General features: G+C 44.6%; 1 protein-coding gene across 6 annotated transcripts in view; it reads right to left on the bottom strand.

The window, feature by feature from the left end:
- LOC125742075 (IQ motif and SEC7 domain-containing protein 3-like) overlaps nt 1-17,326 on the bottom strand; it is a 235,913-nt gene that overhangs the window by 168,052 nt on the left and 50,535 nt on the right. For 5 of the 6 annotated variants that reach the window (XR_007398001.1, XR_007398006.1, XM_049013732.1 and 2 more), the window contains 2 exons: nt 13,933-14,191; nt 2,273-3,405 (listed from right to left, as the gene is read on the bottom strand). Coding sequence is in view for 4 of the 6 variants with exons in the window: in XM_049013732.1 (XP_048869689.1) it covers nt 2,273-3,405; nt 13,933-14,191 (1,392 nt within the window). In the remaining 2 variants the exon portion in view is untranslated. The remainder of the gene's footprint in view (nt 1-2,272; nt 3,406-13,932; nt 14,192-17,326) is intronic. The other variant, XM_049013756.1, reaches the window with a different exon arrangement.

The following is a 17,326-nucleotide window of genomic DNA, read 5'->3' as shown; positions in this document are numbered from 1 at the left end:
ATCTATAATTCACTAATTATTCCTTACTTGTTCCTTCAGTAGTTCACCAAGGTTTGCAGAACTAACAGATATAGTAACAAACAGAGTAACTGCTTGGGATAAAATATGCATCATGATTCATTAATGATGAATAAACATAACATCAGTATTTTACAAGTGTTATTCATGCTCTGTTCCTTCAGTACTTCACAAAGGTTTATAGAATTAACAGATATGGTAACAAAGATAGTAATTGCTCGAGATAAAACATGCATCATGATTCATTAATGATGAATAAACATAAGATTATTATGTAACTAAGACATAGTAATTAATACATAAAACAATAGTATAATATTATATTATTTGTGCCCCATCGAGTAAACTTACCAATTAATGTGACAAAGTGATTCTAACTGGCCCAGGATTTGGGCCCTTTCTCCGGTCCTTCTTCACAGATCTGATCAGGCTCTGTCAGGGTACAGTTCACCTACACTTGCCATACAAATTTCTCTGTGGACTTAAAGTCCAGACTTTGGCTGGGCTGCCCAGTGTTCATAGACCTATTCCAAAGTCACACTAGCAGTGTCTTGGCTATGTGCTGTCGCACTCATGCTGAAATATGAATTTTCAGCCAAGGCCACGGTTATGTGTCCTCAGGAAGAGGTCTTCTTCAAGGACCTCCCTGTATTTGGTTTCACTCTTTCCTGGCACTCTGAGCTGTTTCCCATTCCCAGCCACTAAGACGCATCCCCCGAGAATGACGCTGTCTCCATAGCGACAGTTTTAGCCAGCGGTGCCTGGTTTCTGCCAGACATGGAATTCAATTTTAGTACCATCACCCTAGAGAATCTTTTTCCTCGTGCTCCTGGAGCTCTTTAAGTGCCATTTGGAGAGCCATGTGCCTTTTTCAGACCAGCCACTCTGCCACCGAGACCTGATTTATTGAGTGATGGTTGTCCTTCTGGCAGTGCTCATAGAGTTTTTGGAAACTTCGCTAATTGTTCTTCTTGTAAAAATACCCAGTCTGGCCAGACAGCCTATATATGTGCCTAGAGAACTTCAATAATTTTAAACACAGTCTTTTCAGATCCATGCATTGACAAAAGCCTTTATCAGAATTCTACAAAGAGGTCCTTGGACTTCATGGCTTGGTTTCACTCTGTTACAAATGTGGATTGTGGAGCTTTATAAAAACAGACGTGCACCGTTCTAAATCACGTCTAATCAAGTGAATTTGCCACAGGTGAATTGCAATCACGTTTTGGAGACATCCAAAAGATTCTAAAAAAATTCCCAAAAAATCACAGTTTTCACTGTATCATTATAGAATGTGTTGACTGCAACAAGGATAAACTTACACTATTTTGAAGTAAGTATATATATCACAACCATGCTGCTGGAAGAAGTGAAGGGATCTGAGCTTACAGAACACAATACATCTGCCCTTCACTGCCATGTTCGTCAAAAGCACCCATTTAATGTAGAATATTATCAAAGTAACACACACATAGAGGCCCAATACCCTCCACTCCGTGGTGGATTCAGTTATCTGCTGCAAGAGTTCCAGATCGCACTAATGCCACATTGGGCATTACACGCTCCAGTAAAACTGCAGCGGGGGGGGGGGCGGGGGGGGCGCATGAACGTGATAGGGCGAACCTATCAGTAGAGCATGCAGCGACTGTGACCACCAGACTGCAAGATGGTGTCACATTGTGAGATGCGATCACGGCCCAACCACCCACTCTCCACTACATCTGGCAGGGACCAGCATTGTCATCAGATAAATAGTTTGGGATGCCGTGTGAATTTTTAACAATAATTAAACTTCCAATTACCTTTCATTTGGGAAGGGTGAGACCTGACCACCCAGAGTATCTTATAGGGTTTGCATAAATACACTAATATAAAAATATAAAAATACAGCTATATTCTGGTGGAGTTTCACTCTGTGGGTCAGTGCCTCTGATCAGAAGGTCACTGGTTCAAATCCCATAGCTGGCAGGATGATTTCACGGTTGTGTTCATGAGCGATACCCCAATCCCAATAATTCCTGGGGCACTGTCCGACCCTGCTCTCTGATCCTCACTTGTATGTCACTTTGAACAAAAGCATCTGCTAAATAGATAAAAATGGATATTGATGCATAAATATATATTATGACCCAAAAGAATGCAATCTGGAATTATCAGAAAAATAAATGCTGCTGCTCTAAAATGGTAGCGTGTATAAGCATTCGCGTTAATTTTCAGGACAGTAGAAGGAAGGCGGAGATCATTCGCTACTCACACGTTGAAGAGGTTGAGGCCGATCCTGTAGAGGCGTTTGCGCATGACATCGGTGGAGAGGGTGGGGGACTTGCAACTGGCCGGGTTCTCGCAGTGGTAACGGGGAAGGCTGAGGATCATGGCCTGTAGGGCCTCCTTGGAGGAGACCTCGGAGGCTGACTTAGCTGAGGTGGAGGTGCTGCTGCTGCTCATCTGCTCGGAGCTGTTGTCAGCCGTCTCAGACTCCGTGCGCTGGGCCTCCAGTGTCTCCGTCCTGGGCTCCCTCTCTATCTCTTCTGTGACCTCCTCCTCAGCCTCCACCACAACCTCTGCCTCCACATTTGCAGTTTCGAGTTCTTTCACATCCAGCTGCTCTTCCTCACACACCTCTTCGTCAATCGGAGGAGGGTCAGGGAACTCATCATCAACCACGTCGGAGCCCGGGAGCCCCCCATCGTCAGGGGTCTCCTGTTCTCCTTCCAGGGCTTCTTTAGGGTGCACAGTGCCTCCCTGCTGGAGACAGTTAGCGAGGGATACAGAGGTGGACTCCATAACAGAGGAGGACATGTGGAAGTTCTGGTTGTCGATCTGCACTGTCACATCACGAAAGGCCATCATGAGCTTACTCGCGCTGCGGGGCAGGTTCTCTGGGTTCTCCCCTAGAATGCTTTCCTGCAGGGCACAATGTTCAGCCCCTAGCCCCAGTTCCCCGCTGCCAACCCCTGGGGCACCTGTACTGAAGGTCTCTTTGAACTTATAGGTGCCTCCATCCTGCAGAGAGCACATAGTCTTCAAGCTCCAGTTGCTGAGGGCCTCATCTATGGACTTGGCCAGGGACTGCACCTGCTCAGTGAAGGAGTCCTCCAGGTCGGTCAGGGTGCCACTGACGGTGGTGGGCAGCGAGGGGGAGCGAACCAGGGGGATGCCCACAAAGTTGTAGCCCTCCACCAGGGCCTTCTCGGCAGAGAAGCCTTCGGCGTTCTGCACGCGTACCTTGTGCATGGAGATGCGCCGTGGAAGGCGGCTCTCCAGCAAAGAGTTGCGGATCTTCTCGAAGTTCTTGCTGAGCTGGTACTGGCGGAAGGCGGTCTGGATTTTGCAGGCGGCCCGGCGTGAGATCAGGTGGCCTCCGTATTTGTGCTCTAACATTTCGATCTGCAAGAACAGAACAGGAGGACAGGAGAACAGGAGGACCATCATCAATCATTATTCAGCAAGTCGAAGGAAGAAAAAAAACGAACAGAGGGCAGCAGCTGTCTGCTGAATATCTATAAAAGACAGGATGGATTTTGGAAAATATATATAAAGTTGAAAGAGTGTGATGAGACTCACACTCTGTGCTGCAGGGAAAGGTCTGGATCACACCAATTCACACAGGATGATTTAATGAAGAAACATTATTGTCTTCTATGAAGAAAATATATTTGGTAGGTAGAAAACACTCGGCCTTTTTATTACCAAAACATACTCCATTGTTGTCAGCGGTCTTACACGCTCTGTAAATTTCACTTAAACAATGCGTAAATAAAGTAATCTCTGTATTACTGGTCATGCTGTGGTTTGGATGGGCTATTCCAGAAGAGCCATAAAGATGCTCTTCACGCCGAGAGAAGCTTCAGAGGGCAAACAAGCGTGGCCTTAAATACGAGCAGAAAGCCACTCCTGACGCTCCTACAATCAATAAACCCGTCAGCGCAGAGTCTCCGCAAAGTTACGCCGGCGCCCAGTTCATTATCAAGGCTTTACAGTTTCAATCTTCGCTTTTTCCCCCAGATCCGCGAGTGGCATGGAAGATAAATATCACGAAGAGCGCGAGCGGGCAAGCGGGCCGGCGTGCGAGCCTGCGATCCGGGGAAAAGCCATTTACGGGCTGAAGAAAGCTTCACAGGCAGCAGCAGTCAGATAAGGAGAGCTGGTCATGGTTGTGTTCATCTCGCAGGATCGGGGGGGGGGGGGGCGTCCGTCCCGCTCCGCCCCCACAGTTAAGCGATTTGGCTTGTGACATATTTTGATAGACTTTTTACCCCCCTTTTGTACCCTACTGCCATCCAAAAGCAAAACACAATACCTATGCTGACATTGACACTGAGGAAAAGGGCGATTGACCGCGGTTTTACTGTGGAATTTGCCGTTACTGTAAAAGTCACACTATGTTTTCTTCAGAACCGAGCGTTTTATAGCATTTAGTCAAAACATTGAAGAAACCCCATTTCACTGATATGTAATTACGGGGTTTCCTCTTTATGAGGCATCATAATGCACTGATTGGTTTCTTTTTTCTTAATTTAAATTGAGACACTTTGCATTTTGGAGAGCCCCAGTGTACTGCAATATTGTTAAATAAAGCATTTTAATGTTCAACTGTCTTAAATTACCTTTCGATACCCAAGTTTTCCACAATATTAATTCTGCATATGCATTTGTCAGTTACTGCAGATTATAAATAAAGCCACAGTCTTAACGAAACCCAAGTAATCAAGTTCGGTTTTTCCACTGACAGGCAAATTGTGCGGGAAAGTAAACATACTTGTTTATTTAGGTGTGATTAAAACCCCTCTTACTGTAGCTAAAATGACAAAATGAACGATTTGTGAAACCGATTCTTCTATTAGCAACTATTTCCAGACGGAATTTTGGCAACGTATCACCAGGCTAAATTTTCCCAAACAGCTGAATGCCCGTTTTAATGGAAAATAATATTTTAATAATACTTAAACAAGCATCTGCCCGCGAGAATCCCATTTTCTGCTCCTGTTTGTCGCAGAGAAATCGAAACGCCTCATAACCCACAGTCAGGAAATGAGAGAGGCACGTCCATTGTTTGTACGTCGGCATTGTGCTTCGCTCCCCGATGGACAGCCACACTCTATATTTGGATGATCTGCAAGACCATAACAAACGGAGCACAATACATATTGTGACCGACGCATCGGTAATTCTGTGCTAAACCCTTCGGTTCTGCTTGGGGGCACTATGGGGACTGGGGACTGCTCTTTGGTGGCAGCATTATCTACAGCAGTGGCACCCAGCTCTCCACTCCTCCCCACAGAGCCATCTCCAGCAGCCCCCCTAAATGGAGACGTTCTTATCGGAGAACCAAGCGATAACAGCCTCGGAGGCCGACTCCGTGGAGGTGCCCCTGCTGCTCATCTACTCGTCCTTAATTCGGTTCTGACGTTGAATGGCCGTTCATTAACTCCAGCCTCAGCACCCTTGAAGAACATTCATGAGTCAGGCACTAAAGGGAGAATCTAATTATTCCTTAATTTCTCATCTGCAACCATTTCAACCGAATCCAAAAACCACGAAGCCTCCTGTGTGTCCCTCAAGCCCAAATCTGCATAAAATCTGAATTTGCTTCTCAAGTGTTGATGTAGAAAGATGATTCCTTTACCGTTGCGGGGTATTTTGAGGCTGCATGCAAAGGAAGTCATGAAATGTTTATGCATTTTATCGCCGGGCAGCAAAGGAAAGAAGGCAGAGTTCCGATCATTATCTTTAAAAAGTCTTCAGAATCGGAAAGTGTTGCATAAGGCTTGTTCGGAGTTTTCTCCTTCTTTTTCAGTCCCTTTTTCAAAAATGTATATGACATTTTAGCGAGGTAATTACCAAACCAAGGGAAAATATCAAATGTCAAAATGTTAAATGTCAATTGATGTTGTACCATATATTGGCTGGAAATGACCTCAGTGATTTGTGTTCCTTAAAAAGCATAAAGGGGCTCTGACAGTATTGGGTGTTTTGTCTCCATAATCAGAAAACACATTTTCGATGAGGAAGCCAGCTAATTATCTTAAGCCCCTGCAAAGAGAAAAAAAACAGCAGCACAGAAACTCCCCATCAAGGTGGCCGGGAGGATTACACTGTTTACACCGTTTACATTGTTGTATTTTATCTGCATTTCTAGAAAAAGAAATAATGATTTAAAACTCATTTGAAAGTTTGACCTTTCCACTCAAAAGAATATGACAGGCAGCAGCAATTTCTCAGTTCATTAAAGTTGAAAATGCTGGGGAGCAGCATAAAGCTATCATGATCATTAGGGGCGTCCTGAGCCAAGCACAGTGGGCAGGACGGACCCGCTTAAAGGGCCGAGACTGAGAGCAGACTGAAGATGGCGTCCTGGGAGATTAGTCCCATTTTTATAAAGCATCTCAACAGACAGAATCTACCACCCCCCACTGCCATGACAGCTGCATGGAAAGGTTGGGCACGAAAGACGTGTAACTTTCACAAACGAACACACACACTTAAACACACGCAGCTACAGTACTACACCCCCTAAAATAGAGCCAAGGGCCCTTTGATGATCAGAAAAAAGAAGCATTGGCTGAAATTCAAAGCACTTAATGTCACTTAATATCTCCAGCATGAAAAAAACTATGTACTTATCCAAAATTACAATAAAGTTTGCTTATCGACCTTTGTTTCAGAGGACAGTGCCAATGATCTGAGAACAGCAATACCACTCTGGAAGCCCGGGCTCCTTAAAGAAACAACGTCAAGCTCTCTCTCTTTCTCTCTCTCATTCTTTTCACATTTACTGCTTTTTTTGGCTCTGTGTGAGACCTCTTAATGCAGACACCTCGACAAAGTGACTTCCGGGACTCTCAGAAGTGCAAGTCACTATCGCAGAGACGTACCGATCCCGCAAATGCGGAAGGCAAACCGAAGCTGCAATGACCCCGGCGGCCATGTCAGAGGCTGCTTCCAATATGGTGTATTTGGAAAATTAGGGAGAGATTTCAGAATAGTAACAGGAGGCATCTTGCTTTTGTATGCCCCCTAAAGGCAGAGCCATCACACTGCATCTCCGCAGCCCTGCCAGTCGGAAAATGGAGGATACAAGGAGAAAGAGGGCTGTACTGCAAGTAGAAAGAGAGGCTTCCTCTAATTACAGTCGCCCCAATACCCCAGGCGCTGCAATTTCTCCTTTCTCCTGTCATGTCGGCCGGCTATCGCCTCAGCCGGCGTTGATGGAGAGATCACCCATCGTCATGAACTCAGCCCAGGCTGAGCATCTCGCAGCTGCAGTTGGACCCATCTTCTTCCAATAAAGCTGCCAGAAGCTCATAAGCGAAGTGGGGGTTTCGACGCACGCAGAGACCCCTCTGACGCATGCAGGAAGGAGACTTTAAACTGCAGCGTGTACCTGTCACAGGTAATATGCAGGAAGGTTTTAAAGATAACAGTCCACTCAGAGGAACATCTCGTCAGGGGGACACAGCAGCCACGTGGAGCCAAAAAACAGCATCCAAGCTAAAGGTCGGTGCCTGTCTGTGGGACAACCTGGCTTTGTGATTAGCTTATCCAATTTCAGTTTCCGTGGAGGCGTGTGATGCCTGTGCCGGCCAGGGCCCACACTCCTGCTGTTCTCCAAAGGTTGCATCTGTCCTCCTCCTCCTTGAGTTTCCACTGCGATACATTCCCAGCAGTTCAGTAAATGTCATGAGCCCGAGTGAAATGGAGAGGCATTGACATTATGGGGTGACTGAATACAAATGATGAAGAGTCTTTTCGAATAAAAAAAAACAAAATCAAACCTACCGTTTACATCCTTTCTGTGCCTTTGTCTAGTATTAAAGCTGCTAGACCTACATGCCCTGAATGTACTAAGGTACAAAGCAGTCCTTCTATGTTACAACTATGTATGTTGGAAGGAGTGATAGGAAGGGGTCTGGAGCCTATCCCAGGTAGCATGAGGTATGGGCACACCCTGAACAGAGTGCCAGTTCCATTACAGGACGGACACACACACACACACAGGATTGTAATTGTATCTTTGTGGGGACTCTCCATTCATTTCTATGGGGAAAACTCTAATCCCAACATGACGACCTTAACCCCTACCCAGCCCTAACCTTAACCATAAGTAACCAAACAAAACACAAGACTTACGACATTTTTACCATTTTTATTGCATTCACAGATCTTTGTGGGGACCTGAAAAATGGTCCCCATAACATCAAAAAGAGTTTTATGTTACATTGTGGGGGACATTTGGTCTCCAAAAAATAATATAAACCTAATCCACACACATACACACACACAATTTTGTAATTATATCTTTGTAGGGACCCTCCATTCATTTCTATGGGAAAAACTCCAATCCCAACATGACATTTTTTAGTATTTTAATTGCATTCACAGATCGTTGTGGGGACCTGAAAAATGGTCCCCACAATATTAAAATAACAGGTTTTTATATAATATTAATATTTGGTCCCCATGATGTAATAAAAACATAATCCACACACACACACACAATCATTCACTATGGGCAATTTACAGATGCAAGTTAGCCTAAATGCATATCTTTGGACGACCAGAGGAAACCAGGATAACAGAACAAGAATGTAAAGAGTACAGGCACACGGGTTTGAATGCATATTTATACACCCAAACACACAGGCGCGTATCCAGAAATGTTGTTGTGTCTGTACACACAGTTAAACCAATTTACAGACTTCCCCAGTAACAGCAGGGGTTTTCATTCCACATTCACAAGGGCAATCCTAATTACCATATACTTAAAAATAAATGGCAAGTGTTTCCAAATAAGAAGGGTTGAGAAATAATCATATATTTATGGATAATCTCGGTCTTAAAATGATTTATTAATTCCTGCCAGTGTATTTGAGAAAACCCTTAAGTCATCTAAGTGTGATTAATATATAATGCGGTCTATTAGATTAAATATGAATGTAAATACCTATATACTTTCATAATGAAAAAAAACGGGGCACACAGAGTCAATCAATCCAAGATATAATAAACAAGTCTTGGCAGTACATTATGCAAGCATGACAATTAATGGCAAGCATGCCAAGGCTGGTTGCTGATTGGCCCTAAAGTGCAGTTCAACCTGGAGCACCAATGGAAACACACTCAACACACATAACAAACAGGCCATAGCCAGCGAGGAGTAACATATACAGCTGAGCATGAAGTCGTCATTCCATCGGGAATATAAATGTCATATGTGTTAAGGGGAATCTGATAACTGCGTTTTGGCTTATGTACAATTGAAGCATGACTGATCAGGAACAAACATACAAATTGTGTTTAATTAAATTTTTGTTTTAATTCAGTTGACTTCAGCAGAAAGGCTAAAACATTTGGAGCCACGAGAGAATGGCAGACATCCAAATGTTGGAAAACGAGAACTTTTGAAGACAAGTTTGTTCCAGAGCAACGGTTTCTCTCTACTTTTGTCTTATCTGTTTTCGACTGAGGCAGTTACCTTCTGATTGGTTTACTGCACAGTCCCCTGATCCATTTGTACTTGTATACAGCTGGGAGGCAACGAGTGGTATGGGGGCTGAGACTTGGTAACCTTTCTGTAGCACCCACGTGCAGGATCTTCACCTTAACTTTCACAGGATTACATCCACCTGCATAAAAGGCTACAGAAAGCAATATTTAGATTGTAATGCAAACGACGTCAGGAAATAACCTTGATTAAACAACAACAAAGTATCAAGATACATGTTGAAAATCGAGAAACCCATAAATCCCGATGGGTGTTTGAGGGTAAAGCACTCTATACTCGTCAACTGGGTCACTGTCGCTGCTGGTCCCAGCAGACAGAAGGTGGACAGAGACTGACAAATGTACCAGAGCTCTTGCCTGGAGAATTTTCTAGGGTCTAGATAATAGTACAGAACTATACAGCTTAAAGACTGAGAGATCAAAAGACACACATGCAATGTATTAAATCCATGCAAGGTGTACACATTATTCTTATTTGTAAGTACCCACGGGAGAATTTTTTTTCCCCAAATGCAGATTTTTTTTATCACTGAATCAAATTGCAATCTGACTCCCCTGGTACGGAAACAATCACACTGGAAAATGAGCCACAATCATAATCGGTAATATTTAGAGAACAGCACTCAAAGATCTCACAGCGGTCTCCAGTGAGGGGTCTTCACCAAGGTGCAAAGTGCTGATCAGTGGTGATACATCCTACCCGTCATGTCCGTCTGACCCTCCTGTCTCCTCCTTTAAGTGGCCCTGATGAGCCACACTTGTTGCTTGTTACCCCTTGTTAGTCTTTGCATTTGAGTACCTGTTTGTCTCGTCGGCCCCAGTCTGGTCATTGACGTCGCGTCTCCTGTCTGCCGTGTCCTTCCCCACACTCGCCTTCCTGTTTTGACCCCTCGTGGTCTTGTTTGTTTCCCTGCTCTCGTTCAGTTATTAAAGCCCCTTCTTTGCCTAATGCCCGCCTTTGAGTCCTTCGTCCCGCATGCCGTGACATGTGGCGGCCATTTTGCATTAGAACGCTAACCGTGCTTCCATTGCCCAGAATGGGTACGGGTTCGAATGGCAAATTATACATCCAACTGGAAACATCAGCTAGGACAAACAGGGGATAAACGCCGGGGGAGCTGAAATTGTCTCCATGATCTAGGTCATGGGTTAAATGTTCCAGAGTTAGAGGTTTAAGCAAGATGAAATGAAATGACCGTGAAGTTTAAAGACATTCTGATGGTGGGTTTGGGAAAATGATGTCGAACTGCAATAAAAAACGATGATGGAATAGTCTAGATTTTGAAGCCGCAGAGAAAGGAAGGAAAAGATCTGTTCATTTTTAGGTGTTCAGAGCCACTGAATCTGTCCACTTTTCTGAGGATCTACGGCTGACTGTTGCATGACTGAATTGCCTGAAGTTTATAGCTGCCAAAAATTGCATTGTTAGTGATTGTTAGAGTGGACAATCATAGCAGTACTGAATCAATGCTGCTACCATACAGCACCTCTATGCTCCTGCTACAGGCCGTGATATTTTAATCCATACACTTAGCGTTGTTTATTTAGCAGGCATACAAGCGAGGAACACACATGAAGCACATAGCCTGTAGCTGTGAAGGAGCCAACTACGCATATGCTTATAACTCCCCAAAGTGGAAATCTGCAGTGCATTATGGGTTAATGTCACACTTTTCACAGTTCATGTGTATGTGTAGAAAGGGTTAGGTTATATTATGGTGCTTTAAACCTGGCAAAAAAACATCTCAGAGATAAATACTATTTGATTAATAAACTCTGAAGTGATGCTGTTTAAGCACGGACTGTGGTGCTTGAAAAAGCAATTACAGGGAAAGGAATGGAAATCCTGGCAGACAGAAATGGCCTCCCGATGACTTCAGCTGGATTTTGACTGTCTACCAGCTAGCAGAAATGTGTTGACAAGTATCCCATCATGCCAATCACTTTCCTCGCATGTTAAATGTGGACATTAAAGCCTGTGTCGGTTTTCCCCACAAAAAGGAATCAATGAAGTAATTCTCACTAAGAAAACTGAATAAACACTGTAAGATGCATTTTGGATTACAAATGCCCAGTGTATCCGAATGTCAGAGAAAAATTACATCGGAACTAAATGTGAATGACACTTCGGCTGACGTTTCCACATCGCAGGGGTTAGAGGTGCAGCCCCCCACCATCTGGAAAAACCATGTAAAATGTTTTGGTCCCCTTTGGCGAATGAAGTGAAGTGTTTCAGATTTTAGTACAGTTTAGGGCGCTAAAATAGCACAAACAGATACGAGAAGCAGGAAACGCAAACATTAGTGCAAGATCACTGCAAGATATGATGTGAGAGGGTGCCGTAAACACGCTTGGCGTCCTCCCAACCAGCACTGTACATATATTTTATGTATTTATGATTTAATAAAGTTTTTGTTTCTTCTGCGGCTTTTGCAAGACTCCCAAAACACTTCCGTTTCATTTCTTATGCCGGCCCCACAATATATCGAAACTATAATGTGGAAATTTGCAACTGAGAAGGGTCAACTGTATACTGTTCAAACAACTGTACAGCTGCACATGTGATGCAGCAAAAGCACTGCATAAAACCTATGAGTCTTGATAAAAAGCCTTAGCCTATTGTTGCCTTTGGTGCAGGGGACTAAAGTTTGAGTCTCACCATGGATCGCCCCCTCGCCAAAGCACTACAGTACTATGCATTTGTACCTCCACAAAACCTCTGGTAGCAATTTTAGTTCAGGACAAAGCCAGTAAGTCGGACAAGCATTTACTTGTTTCAACAGATGTCTATGTCATACCAGACAGAAAGTCGATTTGATGGATCTTTGATGGAAGTTCACATGGTTAAAGACCATACAAATGAAAAATATGTTTCTGTTTTCCTGCTCCTTGGGTAATTCTGAAAAATAACAGATTCCCATCATGCACAGGTATCAAGGTTGTCATAAAATGAGTCGTCCACTCTGTAAAACCGTTACAGAAAATGATAAAATATCTCCTTGAGACAAAGTACAAAACCAGTCCGACCAACGTCATACCAGATAGGAAACATCCATATTCCTTTTTTCCTCTCAACTTCAAGTTACTGAGACTCTGACCAAACCCAGTTAATCAATCCAATGGGGACATTTGTAAGGAAGCTGTTGATTCTACTCTACTACAGATGTCGAGGGATAGGATGAGTCAGGTTAGAGGCCTAGCAGTAAAATAGTTAGGGTGCCTCTTCAGTGAATATGTGTCCCTCATACATGCTACCTAGTAGGTGGTGAGGAACCTCCTATGAGGTTTTTTGAAGGCACTCGCCCTAACCTCAAATGCACATGGATGCATGGGATGGGATCAGATGAGGAGCAGTAAGACTTTTTGACAGTAAACCCATTGTCTAGACAGTGTTTTCACTATATAGTTACTGACCATTAAAGGTCATCTGATTCCTGCGTATTTTTCACTTTGAGATGAACAATTAATAACCAGTCTGCGACAAGTTTTCCAACCACATCTGAAAAAATCCACTGTACCAAAACACCAGGCGCACAGGTCATTGTTTTTATACGTCATCCACTTGGAAAATAATTTCCCATACAAAAACAGGACAGGAACAGCAATGAGAAACGCAACAAAAACATCACACTCAGTTTCAAGGCGCAGGACCACATTCTTAGGCCTGAAATGCAAAGGTCGTGACATATTGAATTATCTTGAGCTTTGATGCCCATAGCAGAAGGCCCTCAGGTAAATTCTGGCTTCCAAAACTGTGAAATTAAAATACACAAATGAAGGAATCCTCAGCCTGAGCTAAGCACGAACACCCAGTGTGAGACAGCAAAGTCGAAACTACTGAGGTGAAATAATGGAATGGTGATATTAGCAGTTGCTGTTGCCATGGCAATGAACCATCTTTCAGCCTTATTTGAGCCAGCTGAGCAAAGCAGCATATTTGAGGTGATTTCTAAGCCTCTAAGCATTGTGTGTAAGGTTCTAGAAAAAAGGAGAGGATGACAAACAGCTTGATCTCGTCTTCAAATCAAAGTGCGCCTCTCCCTGAGCCCCCAAAGCATGGAGCCAACCTAAAAGTAGTACACAACTCAAAACTACTAAGCATGAGGGAGACACTTGGAAATTTACTATGAGACGCTACCGGCTTGCGAGGGTACTGACAGATTTGTGTGCGAGGACAAGTTTCTGAGAACCTCGAAAAAATGGACCACAGGGAAGCAGCAGCCAGAAACCAGGATCGATTCCCAGGATCATCGGGCCTGGAGCTCATGACCTCTGCAGGCTTCTCTCAGGGTCGTCTGGGGATGAGGACCAGCATCGCTCGCTTCTGACCATGTCTGATCAGAACCGTGAGGGCGCCGGGCGCCGCTCGGGTGAGAGCAGGACAGCGTGCGCCTCCACCGGTGCCCCTACCTGCTTGTTTTTGAGGTCGAGCGAGAGCTCGTAGTCAGAAGCGGAAGAGTGTGAGCAGGCGCCGGCCCCTTTGCTCCGCTGCACTCTCATGGGAGAGGCGGTGTGGTGCAGGCTGGCTTTCTGCCCCGCGCCCCCCCGGGCCCCCGTGCCCTCCTCCTCCTCCGCTCCGCCGGGCGTGGCACCAGTGCCATCCTGCGCCTCCCCCTTGCCCTCGTGCTGCCCTGCCTCCCCTGGGGCAGAGCTCGGCGGGTGGGAGTCGCTGTGGAAAGGAGAAAACTCAGTGTGAGGCTGCATCCTCCAACCACCGTTCCCTCCTTGCCGTCTGCCGCTAGTGGGTGGGGCTGGCTGTGTTGTGGGGGGGGGGGGGGGGTTGGAGGAGGAGGGGCGGTGCCTTCCAGCCGTGCTCTAGTGCATCTGCAAACACGACATGGCATTCATTTTCAGAGTGCACAGACTGTAGCAACATCAGACAAAGGATGTGACAGGAGACGTCTGACACTCGAGACACACAAGAACGGGGACACAATCATGCATTTGCGGCCTGTCGACATCGACAAGCGAAGCGGACATCCGGCCATCAGGGTGATCTGTGACATCACCGATGCCGTGATGTCAGATGAAGACCAAGCCTCCTAGACGTCACACTGAAATGAATGTGTGATTGCATCACTGTGAACTGCAAGTCCTTTCACGAAGGACTCCTTCACAGACTAATGGTGGCCAACTGCAGCTGGGTGAGAACATTAATCCTGCCAAAACCCATCTATTATGGAATCTATTCAACTCCAAATACTGTACTATCCTTAGCTGCAAATCAATCAGAAAAACAAATTCAGTAACATATTCAAAAATCCACATTGCTATTAAAAGCCTACTCAATCCGTCACTCTATGAACAAAAAAATATTACTAACAGGCAAATTATATCTATTTTGGTTTTATTTACTATTTATTAGTAACTGATAGCATTAGAATGCTGGACATAATTCAGCTGGCAATGTCTCCGGAGCCACTTCCAGGAACCTCAAAATCCTAAGAACTGGTCAGGAACCTCGAACATGAGTTAAACACGCAGCTCCAATGCTAGTGTATAGACATCCCTTTCATACTGCTTATCATGAGTGTTTCTGTGTATCTCAGGCAGTAGTTCATACACAGGATGGCATGAAACGTTATGGTTCATTGAATCTCAGACTTGTCCTAAGAATCTAAGTAAACTCGTATGTACAGATCTTGTATTACTCCATCATGAACAAGAGCATCCTTCTGATCTGTGCTTCCCTGATTCAGCTGCCAGGCTCATCATCAGGTCAATGAAAGGTCTTGTCATTCTTCATGAGGTTCTCCCTTAGGCACCTTGGTCTTTTTTCAGGTTCGATGACTGGCTGTAGATCCTCTCTCTCCCTAGTGGATCCAGCTGCCGGCTTCTTCCCTGCCCAACGCAGTGGTCCCAGGGGCTGCCGCAACGCCGCACAGAAGTAACGTTATCTCCTGGCCTCGTTCCGACAGCTCTTGTGAATGACATCTTGGGACATAATTAGACAGATGACTTGGAAGGAGGCGGCGATGACTGTGGTGATGTGAGATTGCAGAGATCCAAAAACTCGAAGGGAAGTAATGCCTGAATAAATAGCCTAATCAACTGAAAATTTAATTAGGTCAATCTTATCTTATGAAATTACTTTCCCTTGCAAAACAGCAAATATTACCAACGATGTTCCAAGTGCATTTTCAAGTATGCTTATATAAATGTGGATACTAGCTGAGCTTAAGTTGTGGAATATAGTGTTAATTACTCCATAAAAAGTGTTGAAATCAATTATTCCTTATCCTCAACTACATTATTTATATGATGCATCCGAAACGTACTCAGATTATGGTTGCTGATTATACCACATGTTTTGACTCATTCAAGTTTCATCCAAGTCATATGCAACCTGTCATAAATCCAGCAGATATTTTCAGGAAGTTTTATCAGAATCAAGGCACTCCAGGACTGCCGCTGCATCTCAAAGGAGGTCCAGGTACTACTGAAGTTCTCGATTTCACGGGGAGTGGAAGAACACACTGCCGCATTGACCATTTCCACTGGCGAGGAAAGGAGTTGGAAGGAACTCTTCGTTTTCAGGGTGGGACCTGAAGGAGGAGGAGGGGCTAATAGTATTCTGTTTTTTTCATGACTCTCCTCCACAACATAAGTAGAGTTGCAGGAGAATGAGGAAACAGGACGTAGGAAGCTGAGGCTGACCCTCCCCCTCAACAGAGTAGGTCTTCTTCCCCACCCATAAATGCTTCCTGTTCAGTTGAAGAAAGTCTGTACAGATGATTTTACCAAAAGCCCAGCAGGGAGAATTTACGCCGCAGGATTGATTGTCTCTGCTCCCGAGGTACAGAAAACATTCAGTTGATTTTTGTTTAATGAGCTCCGCTCTGTGAACACTGCTGACGCCTTGAAGGGATGAAATCGGGCCGGGCTGCGAGAACAAGCTTCTGCTGCAGAATCCCTGAGCCAAATTCAGGCTGGAAAACCTTCGGGACAGCAGGCATGATTCGAGGACTCCTGATGTTGGAAAAACAACTGCTCGTCGACGACAAATGTTGTTGGCCGTGTTCATTTGAAACTCTTTGGCCATCAAAGCCCCAAGAGAGCTCAAAGAGCTCCACAAATGTATATGTTATATTCAGTTTATTTTAATTGAGATCTAAAACTAATTTACAGAGGTTAATGAGACCTCCATTTTTAAAATGATAGTGAACCCTATAGTACCTATGAATTGGTGACTAATTATACAGGTAATAACATTTCATACAACAAATTAAACTCAACAAGGCAACATTAAAGAGACCGAACAGAAGATGTCCCAGGTGGCTAGAGGCAGTAGGACTTCAGATACCAAGAGCAAAATATGCAAGTCAAGGCAGGCAAAGCCAGCCTTTGGCCCATAGTAACCCCATCGCAGCACAAGATGGTGAGGCACTAGGCAATGGTATTAAACACACTGAACAAAATTGCTGTCATAATGTTAAGAAATACGATTCTGATTTTTTGTAAATAAAAAAATACCCAGCAAGCAGAATCTGTAAGATTTTGATCTTGGAAAATGGTCTTGTCCATCCATCCATCCATTTTTTGAAACCGCTTGTCCTATTCAGGGTAGCAGGGGGTCCGGAGGATACTGCCGCAAGGCGGGGAATAACCCAAGACTGGGCACCAGCCCATCATCGGACCCACTCACATACCATTCACTCACCCAAGCACACCTACGGGCAATTTGGTTACAATCAGTCTCAGCATGACAGTGGGGGGAAACCGGAGGATCCGGAGGAAACCCTATGACGACATGGGAACAACATGCAAACTCCACACACATGGAGCCTTGTCAGAGACTTGAACC

Source organism: Brienomyrus brachyistius, chromosome 1 (assembly GCF_023856365.1).
Source record: "Brienomyrus brachyistius isolate T26 chromosome 1, BBRACH_0.4, whole genome shotgun sequence".
Lineage (NCBI taxonomy): Eukaryota > Metazoa > Chordata > Actinopteri > Osteoglossiformes > Mormyridae > Brienomyrus > Brienomyrus brachyistius.
The sequence above is the reverse complement of the archived record's forward strand: the minus strand, read 5'-3'. Positions and strand labels throughout refer to the sequence as shown.